This window comes from Hetaerina americana, unplaced genomic scaffold (genome assembly GCF_022747635.1).
Source record: "Hetaerina americana unplaced genomic scaffold, ioHetAmer1.1.p SCAF_2, whole genome shotgun sequence".
In the NCBI taxonomy this organism is placed as follows: domain Eukaryota; kingdom Metazoa; phylum Arthropoda; class Insecta; order Odonata; family Calopterygidae; genus Hetaerina; species Hetaerina americana.
In genome coordinates, this window is record NW_027286763.1 from 96,733,152 (window position 1) to 96,758,561 (window position 25,410).

The window sequence follows — 25,410 nt, forward strand, 5'->3', positions numbered from 1 at the left end:
TCTGTCATCCAATGATTACAATCTACCCGAGATGTTATGCTATAATGAAACCTAGATCGTACTAAAACAATTTTATGTCAAAAAGCTCAGTGTCTTCTTTCATCATTACCAGATGACTGTTAACCTCTCAAAATGGTCTTTAACCAAAAATAGTAACTTTAACATCAATGTGTTCTAGCATGAAAATAAGCCCCTAAAGTTTAATTCTTTTTAGTATTGCTTCTCCTCTACTGAAAGGCCTTCTGACCCAATCATATGCTTCACCACGCCCAACAACACATGTCTTGGCCATTTGACTAAAATAAGTAGATTTTCCACAGAGCTTATCAGACCTCCAACACCATTTGGCTTCTTTAATGAACTTTTGGAGTAACTCCATATCTCCACCACTTGGGCCAACAATGAATTCACATGAATTAAGCTCAGGCATGGATGTTTTATGAGATCTACTAATTACAGCAGTCTCGATACAGCATTGAAGATATTGTGGGTGTATGGCAAAATATTTGCTAAAGTCAATTAGCTCTACCCCAGCTTGGCGAGATAGGATTCCGGTTACAAAAACGTCATCAATCCAAAAGAATGATCGATAAGAATTTTTTTGACTGGATATATGTTTATTTTGTTGAGAGTTCCACACTATTTTTGAGACTACTTCTGGGGTTGTCACATACATCCATCCAGAAAGAAATGGAGGATAATAGGCTTTAGGGTATTCTTTTTCAGAGACAAACCACTTATTTGTGGGGTTTCTAATTGGTTTCATACCTTTCAGCATATAACCCAAAAGGAAATTGTTTCTATTGTCTAACACATTCGGTAAAGTTTTCAACAGCTGAAAAATATCAAGAATTATGTCGTCATCCATTTTAATAACATAGTTGGCCATCTGACAAAACTTGGAAACCCACTCGAGTCCCATCATGTGCTTATAAGTTAAATTCCTATATGCCTCTTTGAAATTTCCTTGAATAAGATCACCATTGATAACATCTTCATTGAATATTTCTTGCTGCTTTATTGCTTTGTATGTCTGACTGCTCTCTTTTCCTGATGATACCGCTAGTAAAAATACTCTTCGTACTCCTATGCTGAACAACAATTCCTTAGGTAGGGCTAACCTATGTGCTTGGCGAGTGGCTACGTTTCCTGCATGGGATGTTATAATCATTACAGCTTGCACATTGGATTGCAAATTATCCATACATGCTTGATTATTGATTAAATATTCAAAACTAGGCAAATTCAAGAGAAAGGAAGTGGCTCCAATCCGAGGGGGGCGCTTTCTGATTGTTGGAATCTCTATACTGTCCATGAAAATGATAAAAAGTAACACTATGGAAAAGCTTATTATAAAACTCAAAGGTGATACTAGCCCTTTCATTGTTAATGGTCGTAGGCTCACAATTAACAGAGGGAAAAACAATCACTGTTTTTTCTTACGAGCTATCTTAATAATACTTTAAAATTAGGCCATGGTTTACTCAACGCCAGGTAGTCAGTCATCAGCATATACTGAAATCTGAAAACAGTAGAAATGAGGAATTGGGTATGAAATCACAACCAAAAAATGACAAGCCATAAAAGACCTACTTGGCTCAAGAACGACGACTTTCTTCCAATACAGCCACACAGGGATGTAATTCACCAAAATTAAACCTTACGGCTATCTAAGAGTTCGCCTGAAAAATGTCAATATTGGGGCAATACCACCCTCGGTGTATGATGCTGATACTATCAAGACATATTAAACCATAGGAGAGTATTTAAAAGCTGCCACAGTAAGAGATCACACTCGTGATAATGCCACGGAATACATTTCGCACGATACTACCTCCCCTCAAATCTTCCATTCGCTGCCATGTTCAATACGCTTTTATCGACTATCCATTATTATTAGACAACAAATGAATGCTGCAATTTTGTGATAGTATTAACATGTGAAGCACAATTGTGCGAATTAGGAGGGCGATGTAATTGTTTATTGTCGCCAAAGTTAAGTTATAACTTTTCGAACCTTAGAACGGTGTTCTTTCAAAGGTACATCTTTATTTAACTAGATTTCGAAATTCATGGCCTAACCATATCCTTCGAGGGATGGATAAATGGAAACGCATAATAGAACCAGCTGGAGATTCCGAATCCTCAGGGTGGAGTAGCGATGGTAACTTTGGTTGTTTTCACCTCCTTAGCTTAATAATTGTACAACCAGTACTTGCTAAGTCTGGTCGGAAGACATTAAGGTAGTGTGTTCTGCATTAGTATTTAACTTTATCTGGACTTTTCAGATTCCAACGCAAGCTGTTCCCTGTCACACTATAGACTTAGTCAATATTATAATTCCAAAATGCGAACTCACACGCAGGAAGGACGGGTCAATTCTCGAGTTGAAGATGATAATCCGGATGATGGGTGCTGGCCAGATTTTTCGCCTGATTACCGGGGTCAATCGAAAAAGATTCGACTTTCAAATGTGGCACAAGTAAACCTCAATTGTAGTACTTCCGTGGTAACTTTAGACACTCGAGAAGGAACAGCAGATGGTGAATCGAACAAAAACAGGTCAGATATGTTCAACACCAGTGAAAGAACATGGAATATTGAAAATGATGGCAGTCCAGGCTCTCCTTACCTAAGAGGTCGTTATGAATCAACATTTTTCAATGAAGCATCAACGTCTTACCAGGACGCAGAACCTGGTGGGCTCCCTGCAATTAACAATAGAAATGTTAATACGCCACCCGTTGAAGCTAGAACGAAGTGTTTCCCACTTGAAAAAAGGAAGGTGATCCAGAGCCCTACGGTTGTCCAACGAAATTTGAATTCCGAAGCACCTGAGGTTGACGAGGGAAACGATGGGACCGAGGATGGAAAAGACAAATCCACTCCACCGAAATCATCTGGTGCTAATATAAGCACTACTTTAGAGTCTACCGTAGCAAATATATCAACCGAGGGGGTGACGAGTAACAAAGACGGCGAACAACAAAAGGAAAATGGTCAACTGCCCAACGTGGATTTAAATCAAAGTCTAATAAGTTTGTTAGAGTGTCCTGTTTGCTTGGAATATGTGTTTCCACCAATTAATCAATGTAAAAGAGGGCATTTAGTCTGTGCCAACTGCAAACCCCAGTTAAACACTTGCCCTACCTGCCGTTCTCGTTTCAACGAAACTAGAAATTTAGCAATGGAACAAGTGGCAGAGAAATTGTATTTCCCCTGTCGAAATCATGCTTCTGGGTGTAAAGGTATGTATCTATTGCAAAACAAGAGGGAACACGAAGCGAACTGTCACTATCGCACTTACAAGTGTATAGTCTCACATTGCCTGTGGAAAGGCTTCCAGCCAGATATTTTGGGACATATGGTAGAAGTTCACAAAAAGATAGTCGTTTATGGCGAGAATCAAGTTTTGCGATTAAAGCTAGATACATGTGTACACTTCACTCAGAATTGGATTATTTCCGCTTTTAACCAAGTATTTCGAGTTAACTTTCTTGTTAGTTATCTGCGTTCACAAATTGCAGGTTGTGTTCAATACTTAGGACCGAGAAAGTATGCGTGTAATTATTCTTATACTTTTGATATATCCACTGATAATCGAAGGCTTCTTTATAGTCGGCAGACTCATGGTGATACTGGGAGACTCCTAAATGTGTATGGCACTGGGGATTGTTTCTTTCTTCGCACAGATGCAGCTAATTACTTTGTTACAGATAAATTCATAAAAATTATGCTGGAGATAAAGAAAATAAATGATATACCCCAGTAAAAGTTTGCATTACCAAAAATAAACTTGTTACTTATTCTGAAACTGACTCTAGTGGTGATGCAGATAACATTTACTCCTAGTAGAAAAGGTGTTTTGGCCATATATGTAGAAGCTGAGTTCTTTTTTAATTGAGGGTAAATGTGTTTTCTCCTTCATGAGTTCCTCCCTCAGTACTATAGATTTGTCTTATGAAACTGTTGAAGTTGCGTTAATGAGTGTTGGTTTAGTTGAAATATTTATCTGTAAAATAATAAGTATTATGACTAATGAGGAAGGTTACAATATGTACAATTTGCTCTTGCAATCTTGAAGCAACATCTTATATGCTGTGTATACTATTGATAAATGATCAACTACAGTTTTGTTAACAATTATTTTCTCTGAAATAAATCTATTAAGGCCTAATAATGTTTCATAATTTAAACATCAATTCGAAGAATTGCATAAGAACCCATCTGACCAAATGTCTCTCTGATCTGGTTAACATATTCAGGTTTCTTTTGTAACTCACTATATTAACACTTTGATGAGCTAGGCGATGGACAGAAAGTGTGCACTTGGAATGCAGCCTAATCTTATGATATTAAATATGTTGAAGGTGTATTTATATGGCATAAAAATGACCATGATAAGGAAAGTAATGGAATAACCTTTACCTATATTTGAAAAGTGATTCATTAGGTTAACTAACAACATAAATTTACTTGAAAATTTTTATTGAGGAAATTCCATAAACGCAGATCCAGCTGTGAATTCATCAGGGTTCATACCATGGAAGAGCATAAAAAACATTTATAAAATGATCATAATGGGATCCTATGCAAACATAGTAGAATATTTAATAAATAACTGGTGAACTTTTGCAGCATTTTTTTCCAAAAATGAAGACTGCATAATAATTTAACAAATATTTAAAGATTTGTCAAATTTAAAAAATCTGCAGTTAATTGAATAGTGCTAAATACTGTTGCTAGTGGGTAATACCTAATATGGGTAACTCTGTTAAAGGTAATTTGTGTCCCAGATGCCTTATCGCTGAAATCATGTTTGCATGTTCATTGCACAATAAATATTTAATCAGATACAACATTAGGCATGCTATGAATGAGTCTAGATTTTCATAATGTAAAATATTTTTACTGATAAATATTTCAAGGTATATGGTTCTCTCTCTGGGGAGTTTTTCCAATACTAAAGATATCGTGAACCTTAAAAAAATCTGTTGTCTCCGGTGTAACTTTATGGAATTTACATAACATATTGAAATGAAATTATTAACTTTGTAACTCAATATACTTTAAAAAGTGTGAGGAATTACAAAGTCAACAATTTCATTTCAATGCTGAACCTTGTCACACAATTATCACTGCCAATAAGCCTTTACATATTACACTTAATTAGAAAAATCATTAATGCTATCATGAGTTCATCTATTATAGACTAGGTAATATTCCTATAAGTTATGTGCTTAGTAGGGATTACTGTATATCAGATAATTTTAATGTCACCATTTCAATTAAATTTTACTATAATCAATCCTTAAAGTTAGAGGGTGGTAGAAAAACCCATTAAAGTTAAGGCTGGTAAATGAGTGGCTTATCTCAATTCAAATATTTTCGGCAAAGTATGGACTGGGTAACTTATCTAGTTATTGATTCCATACTTCGCAGAAGTATGGTAATGGATGCTCAAATTTCTGTCGCCTCCAATCACCAGTTAAAACTATTCAGACTTTTCCTGTATAATGTTGTTTCCAGTAATATCAAAAAACAAAGTAAATGTTTCAGTATCACGCTTGTTGAAATGAGAGAGGTTAGTTCAACCACATGCCAGATTGTAAAGCATGAATGTTGAACTACCAAATAAAAAATACACCAAGGAAAGGAAACCCAATAGACTAAAAATAGCAAGTACAAAGAGGGATAAGGGAAGGGTAGTGCAATCTTCACCTCCAATTCTAAAAATAGATGTCAAGACTGCTTCGAGATTTATCTAAAGTACAATTCCACATCCAATTATATTGCTAATGTAAACATCACTAATTATGATTTCAATAAATTTTATACCATCTGCCGAGCATATTCTTTCCCATATTAACCCCTCTCCTATTTATCCTCTGATACCTCAGTTAGGAATTTCAGAATCCATAAGTGCCAGTTCAAATGGAAATATGCAGCTGTCAATGAAATAACCAAAACCATTGTTAAATTCAAAGGGCAGGAACATTAATGGTTTCTCCAATTACCTTAGCAAAGAGTTGGTCATATTTCTCACTCCACCATTAGTTGCAATGACTGATGAGTGCCTGATAGAGGGAGTTTTCTCTAACTTTTCAGTTGAGGGATAGCAGTGATTAAAAATTGAAATAGAAAAAACTTGGCCAGCTATTGCCTTCTGTTTATCGTACATACTCAATATGAGCTTTTTGAAACCATTAATAAAGAACAGCTCTTTGAATATTTTGATGCCCTCAACCTATTTTCCCTTTCTCAACGTAGCTTTCAATCTGGTAAATCAACAACCTTGGAGTCGAGTCTGTTATTAATGAAATACAACTGATTTTGAAGATCAGGAGAGTTCAACTTACATTGTTATTCATCTCAAGAATTTGACTGCATATTTCATGTATTATTATGGAAACAATTAGATCATCATGTTGTGATTAAACCTCAGAATGAGTTCCTACAAGTTTGTTGGTCAAATAGAAAGCAAAAAGAAAAATTACATCGAGTTTGGTAGTGCACAATGCTTGTCTGGGGACCACTGCTATTTCTTCTTATGGCCCATCTGCCATCTAACTTTCACTGTTAACCAATACTAATTGTTCATGACACTCCTTTATCCACAGGGGTAAAGATATAAAATAAACCAAGGTTCTATCAGACATTACTTTTGATGAATACCAAAATTTGTTTCCGGCCAATAATCTTTAACTGGGACAAGCAGCCCATACATCTACTTCTAGACATCTTATTGGCAGATGTTAGGATATCACCCATAAAATGGAAAAGTCATCTCATTCAAAAAAGTTATTGAGAATAACAAATCTGTAAACTAATATGCTTCAGCATCAATAATAAATTAAGCTGGGATGATCTATTGAGCAGTTTCTGCATTAAATAATCTTCAGTCACATTCCTATTAAGGAAATTTTACAGCCACAAACAACATTTTATCATTGGTATCTGCTATTTGAACTGAAACAATGGGGAAATACCTTTGGTGTCAATTCTATACTTCTCTAGACAAAAGCTGTCAGGATAAAGTAACGAATATTCTATGGATCATTCAACCACGGCCTATTGCTAATTATATTATGACAGGTTATAGCCTATATACTTACCTTATATAATGCAAAAAAAAAAGGTTAATATCCTTAGAAGATCCAACACATAATGATGAAACAAAACAGACAGTAAAGTACATCATATTATTGAATCCAGACGCAGTGAGATTCAAGGGCATGACATAATTCGAGAAACAACCAGCTACTGCATATTGTACCTACATTCAAAACCATTGTTTTATTGGGTATAAACAGTTTTTAAAAATTGAATGAATTTCTTGAGACACACTAGCAACTCAATATATGAGTAAAATATAAATATTTGAGCAGGTGCAAACTCTGTGCTTTAAATAATATGAACAGTACTTGTCATGGTATGTAAGCATCTTTAATGATAAATGAAGTTTATGAAAGGTTATCTTATGTGGAGTAGAAAAGATTATTACCAATTTTAATGTTATCAGCTTTATGAAGGGGATCGAGATGGTGCGGGGGCTAACGTACTGGCTTCCCACCCTGAGGGCGCGGGTTCAAATCCCGGCGGTGTTGAATATTTTTCAGAGGTATCTCGATCCCTACTTGAGGTGCTTTGTGGAGGGCACTTTGAGTGAGTACGGCGTCCGTCGGATGGGACGTTAAGCTGCGGACCCCTTTCGTAAAGAGTAGGCTAATGCCGACGCCGGGTTTCTCTCCACCCTTCATCCTTTCCTGTCCATCCCCTATGGCGCAAATGACCTTAGCTGTCGGTCGCCTCCCCTAAAAACTACTACTACCCAGCTTTATGAAGCAATTCAGTTAAGGTCAAAACTAGAATACTGCCCATTAATCTCCCTCATGCTGTTTCAATTACAAAACTAAGGCAAGGCTCTCCATTCTAAGTTCTTCTGCAGACTATTTTATTTAAGTATCATTGGTAGAATCAACCTCGTGATATTTTTCATGTATTAATTTTGATTTCAGGTGACAGAAAAACTCATGCTCGGCATTAATTTCCAATGTAATAACTATAATTTCCACCACACAATGTAAAAATTCAACATGTGTGAAGCGAATTCTTTGGAAAATATTTCTTTCTATTGCTAAGAAGGATAATAAACTACAATAATATATATGATATCATAAATAGTTAAAGGACTATTTGTACAATAATTGATTTTATAAATTTCATTGTATCTAGCTGAAAAATAAGTTGGAAAAAATTCTAATTTGTAGCATCTCACATTTTTTCAATAAGTTAGGGTATGCAATACATACATGGTATTGCATACATGCAGTGTTTTCTGGCCTACTAATGGTAAACATTGTTGTTTGTGTTTTTAGTCAATTAGCACTTTAAATTGTCATGTATTTAAGCTTAATAGATGTTCACAAAAAATAAAAATTGGATGGTTTATGTGAAAAAATGTTATCTTATTTTGAATAATATCTATATCCAAGCCTTAACATAGTTCAGTGACAAAAATATCGTTTATCTCCAAATCAAAATATTGTGTATTAAAACACTTAGGATACTGCTGACTTTCTCAAGTATCTGGCAGATTAATGTAGCCATCATTTTGGGATCAGTTGACAAAGAAATGGAAAATATCAGACTCGTGAGTGCTCTCATAATTACTTGCAGTTTCTATAAATTTTGCCACATCTGCTCCTAAATTTAAACTATTATAACAACTTTTTGATGAATGTATCAGCAAAGGCAAATGATGTTGGTGTTTCAAAGTCACCATTACTTATGTCAAAAGGAAGACGGACATTCACAGATCCATAAACTAAGGATATTTTTGAGTATGTATTATTGTATAAAATACAATGGTGTTCCAGTGAATCATTTTGTTTTTAGAGTTTAACATTCAATCTCACTGTCTTAGTCTTTACTGAGGCTTCATCATGAAAATTTTATAATAAAAGCAAAACCAATGCGTAGCAATACTTCCAGATTATTTAACTCTTTCATTAAAAGAATATAATAATAATTGGTATTAATAGTTTAATTTATGTAGTAAGAAAATAAGGTTCCATATGCAGGAAGCATGCTGTCTCGAGTCCTTACGTTTTCCATTTATGGAATTAAAAAAGGTAGCTTTGCTCAACATATCCAAATCTGAATTTTGTTTTTGTCAAACTTTCCAAGTCAATTTTACATGGGTATGCATGCATAAAAATTGTAGTTCAGCTGTTAATTGTAGTTCAGAGGGGTTTTGTAGGTTAACTTTGCCATCTTAAAAAGAAATTCTTTAAGGAAATGGTACTTCTTGGCAACTAAACTAAAGATACTTGAATTTAGAAGACAAAGTTTGATAATGACAAAGTTATGTGGGTCACTCGTCAAGTCTCGGAAAAATAGAAGAAATTACTTTATGATAACTTAAAATGAATGTGAAGAAAACCCAAGCTGATTTTTAGAAACTGGACAGAACCCTCAGTAAAGTTAATGATAAGGAAATCAATGACAAGCCAAGAATAAGCTCTGCTACCTTGGGAGTGTAATTACAAGAGAAAACAGATGCACCTCAGAAGTGAAAAGGATAGCCTTGGCGAAGAAGGCCTAGGAAAATAAACAGAATCTTTTAGGGAACAAACGCAGAAAATTAGAAAATCCTTTGCAAAAATGTTAATTTGGAGTACACTTTCACATGGATGCGAAACTTGGACATCGGGGAAGAGGGAAAAGGCCCGCTTAGAAGTGATGGAATGTGGACTTGGAAAAGACTAACAAGAACAAGATGAGCAAACAATAAAAGCAACAAAGAAGCATTGAGAGAAATTGAAGAGGAAAGGGATTTGATTAAAGAGATGGAGAAAAGGAAAATTAACTTTATTGGCATGGTCTCGGACAATAACTTCCTGGAAAATGATAGGAAAAATAGGAAGACCAAGAAAGAAATTCGTAGATGATATAAAAAGTACTGAGAGTAACAACCTTCAATTACAATAAAAGAACAGCAATGGAGAGAGACCAACGGCTGCAATAACAAGGCTCTGCTTTTGGAAGATGTGTTTTTATTTTCCAACAGTCTACTTTGATCGAATTACACATAGACAACATTATAGCCCCAGGATTACACAGGCCAATCAATGTGTTTGGTGGTATTTAGTTTTCTTTGTACTGCAGAGAGTTTCTTGCTCAAAAGTCCAAGGAAAATCACATGGAAGGATACAGACAACTCACAAAATTATTAAGGTCAAATGTCACTAATGTCAGGTTTCCTGAAATTACATCCAACAGTACTTGCAACATTACGTTAATTACTTGGAACATTTATTTAACGTGAAGTCATAAGCCAATGGCAATATGCAGCATTTGTTGTTCCCAGCTAAATAAGATATTATTCTATACATTTTTCACCCAAACAAAACAGGTTTCTGGGAGTGAAGCACAATTGAGTTCATCATAACAAATTATACATTTGGTGCTGATATTGGTATTCTTGCAGATGAAAGGCATGACTCACTGCCAAAGATTTTGTCCATGTACCACCGACTAAGGCATTCCTATGGAACTAGACAAACAAGAATTGCAGTTCAACTGTTCCGGGCTCAGCTTTGTGGAAGCTCATGTGCATTTAATGAAGAATTGCTGTTGAAAATGAGAGAGCACTGTAAAGATAATATTTCAGGATTCCAAGAATAGTTTAAGAATATTTTGAACCTGAAGAATGAGATTCCTTTGCTGCCCGGGATGCCAAAAAAAAATCAAGACCATGCCTAACAATTATGATGGGTCACAAACTCATTATACCTTTGAAAGGCCCACTACAAAAAACATAAAATCAGGAAAATACCAAAAACTAAAACATTCTTAGATCATTAACTCTTACGAAGTCAGAAAAAGGCAAAATTTCCATGAAGACTTTTTAATGACTCCCAAATGGTGTAAATATGCTTAAACCCAGGAATGTAGTAAATTGCTTGTTTAGCAGCACAGAGAATGAATTATGCCCTTCAATCATCCACAGGCTTGAATATTTCAAGTAAATAGAAATCCACATGGAAAAAATGCAATTTCTCACTCTCCTCAACTTGAAAAACCATATATGCATGAACCTTGCTGAATTTCGATTGGTGCTGCACCTATCACAAATTGCTTCAACTTTCTTTGTTCTTCTCCACCAAATAAAAGATTTATTACATAAATTTCAGTTCACAGAGATGTGCAGCACTGAGGGACAGTGATAGTTCCAGAAGTTGAAGCAGGTGTTAAAATGTCAATTTGTTGGAAGTGATATATTTTTCAATTATTGTTGAATTATCATCACACGCCCTGAGAATATGTGGAAATAATTTCCATAAAAAAAGAAAAATTCTTCTGAAAAGTGAACATGTAAAAATGAATTCATTTAAGTCACAGAATTTGTATTCCACAGAACAACACTAAAATTAAGATTCTTTAAATGGCTTAGTTCTATTCTCAGGATTTACTTAGATCACACAACAAACTAAGGAGATAAGCAATGGACTTCCAACTTTTGGCAAGCATCAACTATATAATAATCTTACGTTCTCATGTCTCAAGGTGTAGATGAATTCTCCAATCCAAATTCAATAAGTGACTTCACATGAAGATACCCGAGCAAAGCTTTTAGAGCAGGAATGAAAATCCAGAAAATGATTAATTCCAAGGGAAGCTCAAATTATTCAAAACCAAAACACCATCACGGCATCATGCACTAGCCCCGATTAGTCACAGGTTATCCACATAAGCAAGTTAGTGTTTCCTTTGAAATCAAGAAGTTGAAATTGAAAATCTGAAAAATACTCAACAAAACCTCTATTGAAAAACACTAGATAAGTTTAGCAGCGCACTATCAAAAATTATTTATATCAAGACTTCATTGGAGTGAGACAGACTTAATAGTCTCTTCTTCAACTTAACCCGAAAACAAACACATTAAAGGCAATCACAAAACACTGTAGCCAAAGGTAGAGGGAAATCCACTCAGGTGGATATCAAACCCAGGCCATCTTGATTGGTGGGCAAGTATGTTACCCCGCCCCTTTACCAGGGTCAACCAAGGTTAAAAAATTAGAGCATTTTATTCTTAAGTGTCCAAACTTTTGTTGGCATTCATAAAATGCAAGAAATAGACAGGCAGCAGCCCTGTCGACAATTCTTAAGTCAATCTGGCCTCACTGATGCCTCATCACCTTCCATTCAATTGCATTACACCACTGTGGCTTGAACAAGCTCAAAATCATCTGTAGAATTTGAAAACATAGAAGAATGCTCTAAGTTGGAAAGCTTATCTTTGAATTAGTCGATTAAATACACTTGAGCCGTCATGGCCCAGGAAAAAACTTCATAGACCCCATTAGTGCTATTCTTGCAACTTCAATTTTGGAGCAGCTAGTCTAATGCACTCTCATACTAAACAGCACTTGAGATTTGTCCGTTCAGATGCCTATATGAGAAGTCATTCCCGACTCAATTCTTTCTAAGAGGCTGAAAACTGAACTTAACTATTATTAGAAATTAATCCACTTTGGAGGAATGGATGTGTTGTAGCAATATGGCTTGTTTTTACATCTTTAGGAAAAATTATAATCAACAATGCAGCAGAGGGATCTAGAAATTATCAAGCTTCCAAAATTAAATAACCAATCATGTCACTACAGGAAGAATGAGCAAATACCATAAAGAATGATGATGAGCAACACATGGGTATGTTGGTGTTGGGCATTGATAACACAGGTTGATTTAAAAACCAATTTATTAATTACATAAACATTTACTTCTTTTGCTTGACTTGTGCAGCAATTCGATCCAAATCCCTTCTGCCTTGTCCAGTGAGCTTGCGACCACCGTCAACAGTTCTTTCAATTAACTTAAGGCCTTCAAGTGCCTGCAATGCTTTCCTTGCTACAGAGCCAGAGCTTCTGCAATAATGGGATGGGCAAACTCCATTCCTCTTGCGGCCTGCGGAAGAATAGCTCAGATGTATCACAGACATAAAATGTTTAATATACACTGAGTGGACAAAATAAATTCACATATGAAAACAAAGCCTCTTGACAAAGCCTAATTGACACAACCCAAGAACATTTTCAAACCTTGTGTAAACAATTATGACATAAATAGAACGTTATACACCAAAGTGGACAGCATTAATTATAACACAAAGATATGACAGCAGAGGTTGCCATGGGCTTGATGATGAACAGCATAAACAATACCAGTAAAACACCTGATAACGTGCACAGGTTGCTGCATTATTAAAATATTGGGTTAGAAAAATTCTGAGCATGAATTGGAGGTGATTCAGTTTATTATAGCTCCACTTGATCAACAATGCCATCACAGCATATGATAGAGAAACCTGACAGGTTCAACCTGTGGTTAAATACACTTTGCTGCTGCCCCATAAATCAGAGAAATTACGCCAGTCTATAACTGCGCTATAGGGTGAACTAGTTGTTTTTTCCCTAAAAAAAACCCAATGATAAATCCCAGTTCACAGGCTACAAGTAATAACTGATAACACAAAACTGGACCATAATTGATATTACCACTGCAATGCAATTTTATTTTTAAGCAGATAGGGATGATTCTTTAAAAGTGGACAATCCAGAAACTATCGATTTATTATTCCAGTAGTCCTAGGCACGCACATTGATTATCTTATAATGAAAATAAACCAGGCTCCAGACATTACTGAATACTCAGTAATAATAAGGCTCCAACTGATTATATTGACAAAATTCTCTTCCTAGGTAAAGTTAACTTTCATTAAACTACAGAAAATTTCATTATTTCGTTGTTATAACATCATTTTGATATCATGACCAACACGTGGATTTTGCAATTTCAAAATGCATATTGCTAATACTCACTAAAAGGCTTAACTCATTTTATTGACCTAAGTATAAATAAATAGGGCGTCTAGGTACCAGCCCCATATATTTTTGCCAAGGCATTTGTGTAATATTACTATGAAACCATGAATGTCACCACTATCATTGAAATTGGATATAATTCAGTTGATATGTATTACACTTGCATTGCTTGTACACAAAAATCACAACATTTTGAGTTTGCTGGCTGAATTGCACTCTTTTCCTGCAACTATTACAAGCTGATTTTGAATATTTCCATCAGTTAGAACCTAAGTCTCCTGAGTTTATACAAGAGTCAATCATGCACTTACAATAAACTACATCACCCGAAGAACCCTTCATACCTCTTAGGCATCTGATTAAATATATTTGCAGTAATTCATTCATGATGCATGGCAGTCATGGCTCATTAAATGTTGACGAGATTCTTGGGAAACAGAAATAAAAGTAATTATTCCCACCCCAAGGCATTTTATAATGCACCATCAGTAAAAAGTGAGTCATTCCCATGTAATTCCATTTTTAAAGTGAACTTCCCTCCCTTCCTTCCTTTTAAAGTGAAGTATCCTCCCAAAATTGAAATTTTGGAGTGAAAACTAAGATTTCATAACTCACAGCATTTGAAGATGGCTCAGAGGAGAATATTAACATAATTAATTCTTTAAATAAGTCGCCTGTTGCAAGTAAGAAGCTTGGGCAAAAATCTGGTTAACATTTCTCAACAGTTTCCATATATTTGTGCTGGAGATACACAGAATGTTAACTCCATAAAAATATTAAAAATGGTCTAGATGCCATTCATTCAAGTGTACATGAAATATATGACCAGTTGCGACATTCTATAACATTGCTGAATTTTGGTAGTGCACATAATATTGACGTAGATTAATTCACCACAACCAATGAGAAAGAGGCATAAAATGAAATTTTCAGGAATTACAGAAGAGAATTGCCATTTCAGTGATTGAAACCCATTCAACATCTCAATTTACCAACCCCAAGGTTGGCAGGGGTAATGTCCTCGCCTCCCAACCAAGAGGTCATGGTTTGATTCCCGCCTAGGTGGTTTTCCACCACCTAGGGCTTGGGTGTATGTAATAGTAATATTGTTATATCATTATTTTAAGTTCAATGTAAAGGCTGAAGTGCTGTTTTCGGACTAATGCAAAATAAATATAAACACTTGGGCACCAAGTCTTCAATGCTCAGACTTCCCATTTCATCTTCAAGAGAGGAAGGAAAATCTTGTCTCATGGACTCCTGCCTTAAGACTCGCATTTGTGTACCTTACATCCACAAGAAGATGAACTACATGCACAAAACAGAAGCATTACACCAGGATAAATTTCTGCGCAAATAATGCCCAATTAGATATAACCATAAATAACATAGTAAAACTTCATTCTCATAGCCAGTCAATTGTAAGAGAACTTTCTTAGAGATGCTTTTCTACTTTATAGATATAGTTAAGATTAAAAATTAAAACTCTGGTAGAATTACTTTTTTCCAAACAAGGTCTTTTACAAACCCAATTTAAGATGCCACAAGTCCTAGCCAAAAAACATTTCAAAAATAAAAGTAAACTTGGTTTCAAATAATGAGTATGAATCTAGAAAATGTACATTAATAATTGAAAAGTCTGCAACAACCATCTACCCATCCCAATTTGCATTTATTTTTCTTACTTCTGTTTCTTTAGATGAGGTTTTCTTTCCTTCTTAGCATTCCTTTCCCCACAGATATCTACAGCACACACTGCTTTCATTACAATTTTCCTCAACAATTATTTAAGTGCTCGAAATCAACAAAAAATTATAGACTTTCTGGTTGTTTACGAATGTAGAAATGTACTTCTCACTGTATTCATTATTGTTGCTAAGTTCCCTTCCAACCCTGAAACCAATACCATTTATCACACCATAGAATGCTTTTTTTCCTATGATGACTAAATTTAAGGATGAAATTGAGGCATATGAACTACCAAATGGGTCAAATTTTCTACTCTGATACTCCCTTTCGGGACATCATTACAGCCAAAAGCAGAACTCTCGCCAAACTTATCTTTAACTAAATCAAAACCTTAACCTTCGTGGAACTTAAGTACATATCCAATATTATAAGTATTATTCTTACACAAAGCAAACCTTCAATTCCAATGACGATTTCATCAACTATATCACTAAGTATTGTACATCAGATAGCCACTTAATCTTACTGAATGCTATTTATCTTCACTTCATGCACTACAGCACACCGCAATGAAACTAATGGCATATTTTTGTTTTAAATAATTTGCAATATCCTATGACCTCCACAGAGTTTCATGATTGCTTCCTTATGCTTTAATTCTTCCTCTTAATTTTCATATGCAACAAGGAAAAGATAATGCTTTCTCTTTGATGTAATCTGGAATATTTCTAAAAGAAGTTAATCAATCTAATTAAACATCTACTTACTACCATTTCTATTAAAGCAACCGCACTAAGTTGAATCAATCAACAATGACATTGTACAGAACACAGGGTACAGTTTTCATTTTACATGCACCAGCTAACATTCCTCCACTACCCATTGATGGCTTGCTGCGATTCCCAAGGTTTAAATAACCCATTACAGATTATAATTTTTCTCAGTTGACTTAACAGGAATGAATATGCACCAATTAAAAACCTCTTCAATCGATAGCACAAATACTGTGGGTAAAAACTACCAGAAATCACAAATCTTTAAAAATAATTTCAGTTGAAAGATTGTCAGTAAGGTTCCACATATACACAACAATTGGATGGGCAATTCCTACCATTAAAGGTAGTGCTCAAGTTAATTACTGAGTACATGTGACTTAGTTTGAAAGAACAGCATAGATAATTGCTTTCAAATACGATACGTACCTTTAACGATCAGGACACATACCACCCTCACAAATCCATTGGACTTACGAAACACGATTTAAGCAATTCATTAAAATTATACAGTTATAAAAACATTAATGAAATGTGCCAGAAGGCTTTGGAAATTACCTCCAAATATTTTCGTGACGGCTCCAACTCCAACGGGCGACCTTATATACATGTGACGAGCCAGGGCTGCGCACCGGGTATAAAACCAATCATCCTCGTACGGAGCTAGCTCCTTGTACTTGGCGCTTTTGACAAGGTCCACCCATTCAGGTACCTTTACTTTGCCACTCCTGCAAAATGACATCATACCAAAATTACCATTACCAATCTTTGGCGTGACATCGCTAATCCTTGGCATGCCCAGTTACAATACTTCGCTAACACTACTTAAAACCCACAATTAAAATTTTTCGGAAGAATATGGTAAAAACACAAAAGTCTCACTATCCCAGACTAAATAGCACACATCCCTTGAAACTACAACCATGAACTCACTTTTTAAGAAAGGCGGCGAAAGCCTTCACGAACTTATGCTGGTCAACATCCTTAACGGTGATCGACGGCATCTGCAGGTAAAACGAAAATTATAACGTGAAATCAATTATAATTCAATACCTCACTAAAATTGTTTTTTCTGCCACGCTTAACTAACGTTGCACACGTGCACGGCACCAACAATATGGCGTCAACTATTATCTTCAGCAATATTGAGTGCACCGAATTATAAAAACGATGATAAGTAAAATGCGGAAAATTGTAGGATGGCAAGTATTCTAGTGATTGTTAGCAGTAATTGCGGCACATAAAAATTAATGCTGACAGAAAATTCCCTTGACTTAAACACAAACCCACCTTGTCAATCCTGAAAAACTTCCAAAGAAATTTGCTAGCGCCGCAACTCGACAACTTCAGCATTTACAGTGAAACAATTGTGAATCGAAATTAAAATTTTTTAAGGGTGAATTTCAAATCTGAAGAATAAAGTGACAAACATTTTAATAGTCATATAGAATCGTATTTTGAGATTAAAATATATCTATAAAAAATCAGTATGAGGCGCCGCAGAATAAAATGTATGCTAACACTGTATTTAAACAGTTTTTGGAGAGCTGCATATACATATGATTTTAACCGATGTATGCCATGCAATAAACTCTCCCCATTCCATGATGTAACCTCATTACCTCGGAAACCTCAGTTGAATTAATGGAATGTGGGAAAACTATCTTCATGGAAACATAAACATCACAATATAAACAACTGAGTGCTTGAACCAATTATACTAAATACCATAATACCAAATGAAAGTAGCTATGTTTGACTGCAATTAAAGGTCACATCGTCCTTTGCAATGGATGCTATATTAGAAAAGTATAACGCTAAGAGAATTTACGGTATACCCCCAGGCCTAAAAGAGCTGTTGACAGATATTTCAAGAGAGGTAATGTATAAGATTGGCAATAATTTACTCCAGTAAATTTTAACATAAGTCGTTTAGAAGACGATCCTTTGACTCAAATTTTAGTGCTAAGTAAATGCTTTAGAAATGTTAAACGCTGTACACTGAATCACAGTATGTGGAATGTCATGTCTTTTGAAGTTTTTTATTACAAGTATCCATTGGAAAATTATAATTTGAGTTCCAGATTGATGAATTTTGGCTTGTTATTCGTCCCAGTAAACTTCATGTAGTACAAATACATTATTTTTTAATTTCTCTGAATATCATCTCAATCTATACCAATGGATGACACAGACTGGACAACCAAAAATGAAATCAATAAATCAATATCATTTGAAAAAGTGAAGAAAACTAGTTCAAAGATAACATTGTTACATACATTAGAGGAAGAAATGGAAACTCTTAGCAAAACACATTGGAGATAGAATGAAGGCAAGATCTAAGAAGTGAAATATTGGTAAACCCAAAAGAAATTTTAGCTTGGAAGAAAGGTTTTTAAAAAGAAACTTTGTATATCCGATGAAGTACCTACTCTCCTAGTTCAAGGGAGAGAATGTGCAAAAATTAAGCAATTAAAAGAGAGCAGTCATGTTGTAAAAGATTGAGGAAGGATGAGCAGAGTATACGCAGGAAAGCTATGTAAGAACTCATAAATAATATAAATAATTAGATGAAGTTCTTCTGAATAACCCTACTCAGAGAAAAATTGCATTTACCAAACAAAGACACAACAATGAATGAAAAGCAAAATTCAGTGCAATTAAAATGGCAATGGTGAAAATCTTGTTGAAGATGAAAACGAATTGAACAGATGATAAAGTTATTTTGAATTTTTTCATGATATAAATTGAGAGAGTTTACTGAAGGTCCTAATTGAATGAAAAACAGTGGGTAAGAATAACACAGAAACACCAAGGGGGCTGTTATGAACCATTCAACACCTGCACATTTCAACCTTTATGAATGAGTTATGGGTTGAATTATACTTTGCAAAGAAAACCTAGTCATACTGCAGTCAGCAACCCTAACAGATGTGTGACCACTTTTGATAGATGGGCGATACACCTATAGTATTTCTCTGAGATAAAATTTTGTATCCATTATTTATGTATGTTTTCAGGATCCGAGAAAGCATTTACCATTATTTATCATCATTTATTATTAAGTGAATTTGATGGCTCTATAAATTATATGGATACAATGTGTATAGTATTTTGTTATAAAGCATTTAGGGGATTTTTATTGTTTTCTTCATTAATACATAGACTGTAGCAGTCTATTTTCATTAAGAATTTTCAATTCCATATCATATTTTCCCCTGACACCCAGAAAATTTCCTTTCAGTAAAATTGATTTGATCAACTACATAAGTGACATTTAATGTTGCTGACAACAGGTCATTTTTTTATTTTCTTTTTTTAATGAATATTTACCCATATTACATCTACTTAGAAGGCTTCACATTTTACTCTATTCTCCATCCTGTTCATTAACAGTTTTAAAAATTACAATTTCCATTGATTGGTATAAAACTCTGCCTGTTGGTGTAACTATGGCCACCAATTAGTTTAATGTCCAAAGAAATATTTACCTGAAGCACATGACAAAAGACATGCAAGGAACCATGCAAAATGACACAAAAAGACTGAAAAGTGACAGGATAACTAGGAGAAATCCTTGAATTGATAACCTCTGATAATGAAATGTAGATAAGTGACATAATGGAACCAAAAAGTCAAACAAACCATTAAACATATAAAGCAACTCTGCTGAGAACATCTGATGAAACATTTCATAATGGAGAAGGTAAAACCTTCTATATCTATATCTACATCTACTTTACCTTACCTTCTAGACTCTTCTATCTTTGCACTCCTGCTTGCAATATGTTATGTGAATGCTGGTATTGATATGCCATGCCTTTTCTCTGCCAGGTTTTACGAGAACAGCCAGTTCATATATATTTGTTCATTGCAAATTATCTTGATGCAGTATTTGATGCTCGAAACCTTTGCAGAGGTAAGAAATATATATATCTGTGAGCAATACTGCCCATGCGTCTAATTTGCCGTGAAAGTTATTAAAATGATATTTCGTTAAGAAATCAATGATTAATATCTATTTTAAAATAAGATTATTGTGTAACTATTTTATATAGTGGCAAAGAAAGTAGTCGATGAAGCAGTAGCTTATGGAGAGCTATTGGCAAATGTCATGAGAAAGTATGGTATTGACATGGCAGCAGCCAATACTGCTGCCATAAAAATTCAGGTCAGTATACCACTTGCTAACTTCAAAAAGTCTTGCAAACATGGTAATGACAAAACAATTGGAAAAATTAGTTAATGAAATGCCCTTCCATATATATCACAAGGAAGCCAAGAGGTAGTCTAGTTGGTAGAGACCCAGGCTACCAACTGGATGGCTCAGGTTCAATTCCAAGTTACATCATGGGCCAACTCAGCTTTATCAAAGCTGCATGATTTTTCAGTCATCAGATATTTCTGAGAAACAACAGGGGAAGGAACTGCCCCCTTGCCTTGATGTATAAATTTCACTAACTTAGTATCAGATGAGTTCTATCCTCAACTATCAAGTCAGTATTTTGGTTGTTTGCTGTGGTTACATCACAAAATCAAAAAATAGGTAATTATAATGTAGGTATTTATTATATATTGGCCAGGTAACCAGGCAATTAATACCCCAGCCTGCTAAACCTAAGGTTGTTGTGCTCTTAGTCTAGTCTTGGGAGTTCCAAAGAAACTGCGGGAGATGCCGCAACAGTAACTTTTAACGGAGTCATCCGCTAATGTCCATTTCAATGCAAGGTAAAACTATTCATCCAGGCCTGGAAAACCTAATGACCAGCCATTAATTGTTATTTGGAATCCTATGGCGGCATGGGCCACCTGAGATATCTGAAAAGCAATGTGAAAGAGAAATCTTTCACAGTGAAGATTTTTATGCATGCTTTTCCTGTTTATTTTCCTGCACTGATGAAAATAAATGAACAGCCAGAACCAATTATTATATTCCCTTTAATGAGTTCATTCCCATTTTTCACTACAATAACTTTAAAAAATATTTTGATGATTTTTCTCAACAGGCAGCTTATAAAGGCTACAAAACAAGGCAAACTCTTTTGAGAAAAGGTAAAGTTCATAAGGTTCCTTTTTAAAGGGGCACATATTTATGATAATTCTCAACCAATTTTACACTAGGTTATTGAAATGGATCTCTAAATACATATTTTTTTACAGGGATGTTATCTGGGAGGAAACAGAAGGAGACATTTTGCTACACATTATGAAAACATTTTCTGAGAAGCTCATTATGCCTCATTGTGTACCTAAGAGTGTAAAGATATTCACATATAATCAAATGGAACTTTTAATAATGAAGTCAACTATGCTATCCAAATGAACAGACCAAGAAGGATTAATCAAACGAGAATTTTTACAAATGGTAAAAAAGTTCTAAATATATGTGAACATTATACATATATATTTGTTTGTCCTTGCGATATGATTTCATATACTTATTCAGTGACAATAATGAAAGGATGTCCATTCTTTCTATGAATACTCATCTTGATAACTTGTACTATTGTAAAATTTGATCATACTTTCAAAATTATACGCAATAGACTTTCATAAGTGGAACTGACCCTGCCCTGAATAGCAAACCATTTCAGTCTCGCATTACAAAGCAATGCAGTGTACTATTCTGAATGAAAAATTCAACAATTTATTTTGACTTGAGGGTATGGATATATAAATCACTTTAGGTAGATGTTTACTTGAATGAATATCTGACTAGATTTCGGAGTATTATAAATGTAATTAATACTTTAAGGCATCATCTGTTGGAATTTTGTCATTTTTAACTAAGGGAAGAAAAAAAGTAAAAACAAAGAGGAGTATGGCTCCCTGGTCCATACAGGGCATCCAAAACCCTGCTGGGAACTAGAAAGCTCACCCTCCAGGATCCCTTCTCTTCCTTATGGGTCTACGGACACGGCAAACACCTGGTCAGATCGCAGGCCAGATGGTATGGCCATGCACAGACTGTGGATCCACAGCACTTTCTGGATGCATCTCATGCTGGCTGGGGGTTTATTTGCGGGGTTTTCTCCCCACCCTTTTAGTTGCCTCTTATGGCAAGCAGGGATACTGTGGGATTATTCTCTATCCCCCTGCCTGTAGGGGTGTTAGGGGCAGATGTACCATGAAAAAACGTGTATTTGAGCTATCTAACATTATTTCAAATGAAGGCAGGATTGTGATCTTCCATGAAGTCCAGATCCACACCTGAGGTGGAACGATAGCCTGTAGTTACCTCAGCAAGCTATTAACTCATGAGGTACTTTCTACCAGTTCAAATATGCTGGTGGGTGAAAAGATATGAAGAATATTGAATTGGTGATGCCAGGGAGAGAATATTGATGTCAGGCGTCTTTGAATGGAAGGTGCCTGAGCATCACATCCAACCAAAGAAGTGCTCCCTCCTCAGTATATTACCATGGTACCATGGAAAAATTAACAATTGTAATTTTGATGAGTTGCGACAATTAATCCTGTGTGAATTTAGAATATTGATGCTGAAATACTCTGGCATAATAATGGTGATGAAGTAAGCAATGTGCTGTTACCTTGTGATTGACATGGTTGTGATAGAAGAACGGATGACCAAGAAGGTCCATTCAAAGCTTCTATTCGGCAAAGTGAATCCAACAATGCAGATTCCCACTCTGAGACAGTAGTAGAGTCATCAGATGAAGAACAGCAGGTTAACAGATGGATTTTGTGGAGGAGCACCTCATTGCTGAATCCTTCAAGACTGTTGCCGAAGAACTGGCTTTAGTCAGAAATGTCTCAGTAAGCATTGAAAAATACAAAAATTAATGTAGGTTAATTGAACCTTTCAATTGTTCAATTGAACATTAAACTAATTGGTTAATTGAACCTTAAATTAATTAATGGCAACCAATTAATGCTTTTCAATATAATAAAAGCATTATAATTCAATAAAATTTCAGAAGATGAGAATGACTTCGTAGATTCAGGCGAATGATTGTTCATGTTCAAACTGCTATTCTCTTGTGAATTATCTCGACTCTTCCAAACCTCACTCAACTGTGAGATATCCAATCCCTGTTTGGTGGCAGAGCTTTGCTAAACTATGTTTGTAAGATTTCACCAGCTTCCAAAAACACTTCTAAAACAAGACAAAACTAGAATTTCAAAACAAAATCTGGTGTTATAATACATTTAGTCTATTGATCAAATTTCGGAATAGCTAAAAAGCCTATGATTTGCTCATACAGGATATATAATAATAATAATTTTATTGGTCCAGCGATCAAGTACATGATATAGGACAAGTCAGAAGAGTAGAATAGAAGATGGCGAGCCCACTATAACAATATTACACTCCATTATTAATGAAATCCACAACCTTGTGATACATTTTCTGTAGTAACATTGCTTTAATTTTGGATTTAAAAACGGAAAAACTATTGATACCCTTTAACTCATTGGGTAATACATTGTAAAGTTTTAAACCCATTGAGTTTGGACCACACAAAGAACTTGTAGTGCGTACATATGGGATATGAAGGTCATTAGAACTTCTTGTGAAGTGGCTGTGTACTGCACTGTTTTTATAAAATTTGGTAAAATTATTGTAAGTATGAAATAACATATATAAAATATATACACAAGGAAAAGGTAACAGGCCCAGCTTTCTAAAAATGGGTTTACAAGGGGCAAGATAATGGGCATTAGTTATTAGCCTCACTGCTCTTTTTTGCAATTTAAAAATTCTGGATGCATGGGGTGATGAACCCCAGAACAAGATACCATATGTTAAGTGGGAATAAAACTGCCCATAATACAAAGTCAACAGCACATCTTGAGATACCGTGGATCTTAAGGATCGAATTAAGAAGCATTTGGCACTTAGCTTGTTAGACAGATTATTAATATGCAATTCCCATGTCAATGAATCATCGAGGTGTAGCCCAAGAAATTTCACACTACCCACCTGGGGAATTGGCTTTTGGTTAACTTGAACACTAATAGAGTTGCTTGTTTTGTTCTTATTATTAAAGTAGACAATTTGGGACTTCTCAACATTAAGATCAAGGAGGTTGTTGGAGCACTAGTTACTTAAATTATAAGAAACTAAATTGCATTGATTGGACACAGTGTCTAAGTCAGTTGATGAAACAAGGACATTAGTATCATCTGCATTCAGAACAGGAAGGTCACCAAGAATATTTGAGAGAATATGAGATAAGTCATTAATATAGATTAGAAACAAAATGGGCCCCGAAACAGAACACTGTGGGACACCCTGAGTTATCCCTTTTTTAAGTGAGGGGTAAAAGCAACCATTTAATTTGATAACAACTTGCTGGGATATATTGCTCAGGTATGATTGAATCCAATTATTAGTTCCACCCATTAGTATAAGAGGAAATTGAACTTTAGGGTACAGCATGACTTTCAGGGTGATGAATACTCTACTTTAGGTGGAATAATTGATGAATTTCTGGAATCCAATTGAAAAGTAGTCCATGGCAAAGAAAAATAGCCCTGCATTATATACTAGCTCAAGAGCCTAGGGTTGCCAATAAAGATAATTAGAAGAAGTAGTGCTAATGTACACTATGACTTATGGCAATGCTTGCTCTGAATTAGTAGATATAGTTGAGTACTTTTTGGAATCTGATAAAAAAGTGGACAGTTGCCATCAATGGAAGGCCCTGAATACCATACTAGCTGCAGACCCTCAATTTGACCTGTTTCGGCATTTCAGTGAGTTGAAGTGAGTTTCAGTGACTTCCCACTTTGTCTGATGAATGTTCAGTTTTGTGAGGGTCATCCCAAAAGTAAAGTAACCCATTTTTTGTAGAACTAGAGAGAAAGTTTCTGCAATTCACACATCATTTTAAATCTGCAACATTTCTCAATTTTTTTGCATAATTTTTATTTCAATCAATGAACTTTTGGAGGCTCATGTAAAGTTTTTCATTTCCCATGCCATACCAGCTTGCCGCCATGTCACTGAGGAAGCATTGGATCTCAGGAATCCCACCTCTTCATCATCCCTGAAGCACCTACTGCCCAAATTTTCTTTCAACTTAGTAATTGAG

At 35.1% G+C, this 25,410-nt stretch overlaps 3 protein-coding genes across 5 annotated transcripts in view; 1 reads left to right on the top strand and 2 right to left on the bottom strand.

Annotated features, from left to right (window-relative positions):
• Positions 1 to 1,845, bottom strand: part of LOC139688323 (beta-1,3-galactosyltransferase 1) — a 7,977-nt gene extending 6,132 nt beyond the window's left edge. The window contains exons 1-2 of one of the 2 annotated variants that reach the window (XM_071585821.1): positions 1,594 to 1,845; positions 1 to 1,522 (exon numbers count right to left, since the gene is read on the bottom strand). The exon at positions 1 to 1,522 is cut by the window's left edge and continues 149 nt beyond it. In XM_071585821.1, coding sequence (XP_071441922.1) covers positions 194 to 1,384 — 1,191 coding nt within the window. In that variant the 5' untranslated portion in view covers positions 1,385 to 1,522; positions 1,594 to 1,845 and the 3' untranslated portion in view covers positions 1 to 193. The remainder of the gene's footprint in view (positions 1,523 to 1,593) is intronic. The other variant, XR_011700738.1, reaches the window with a different exon arrangement.
• Positions 1,846 to 1,954: 109 nt separating this feature from the next.
• Positions 1,955 to 8,381, top strand: LOC139688324 (E3 ubiquitin-protein ligase sina-like). Its single transcript, XM_071585822.1, has 2 exons — positions 1,955 to 2,164; positions 2,289 to 8,381. The coding sequence occupies exons 1-2, from the start codon at positions 2,098 to 2,100 to the stop codon at positions 3,770 to 3,772; spliced, it is 1,551 nt and encodes a 516-aa protein (XP_071441923.1). The 5' UTR covers positions 1,955 to 2,097; the 3' UTR covers positions 3,773 to 8,381.
• Positions 8,382 to 12,748: 4,367 nt separating this feature from the next.
• Positions 12,749 to 17,692, bottom strand: LOC139688325 (small ribosomal subunit protein eS19-like). 2 transcript variants are annotated; one of them, XM_071585823.1, is made up of 4 exons: positions 17,642 to 17,692; positions 17,285 to 17,355; positions 16,910 to 17,079; positions 12,749 to 12,972 (listed from the first exon to the last, which is right to left on the bottom strand). In XM_071585823.1, exons 2-4 carry the CDS (start codon positions 17,353 to 17,355, stop codon positions 12,785 to 12,787), a joined length of 429 nt encoding a protein of 142 aa, XP_071441924.1. In that variant the 5' UTR covers positions 17,642 to 17,692; the 3' UTR covers positions 12,749 to 12,784. The 2 variants fall into 2 exon arrangements, with proteins under 2 accessions (XP_071441924.1, XP_071441925.1); XM_071585824.1 differs by lacking the exon at positions 17,642 to 17,692 and adding an exon at positions 17,442 to 17,568.
• Between the last annotated feature and the right edge of the window lie 7,718 nt (positions 17,693 to 25,410).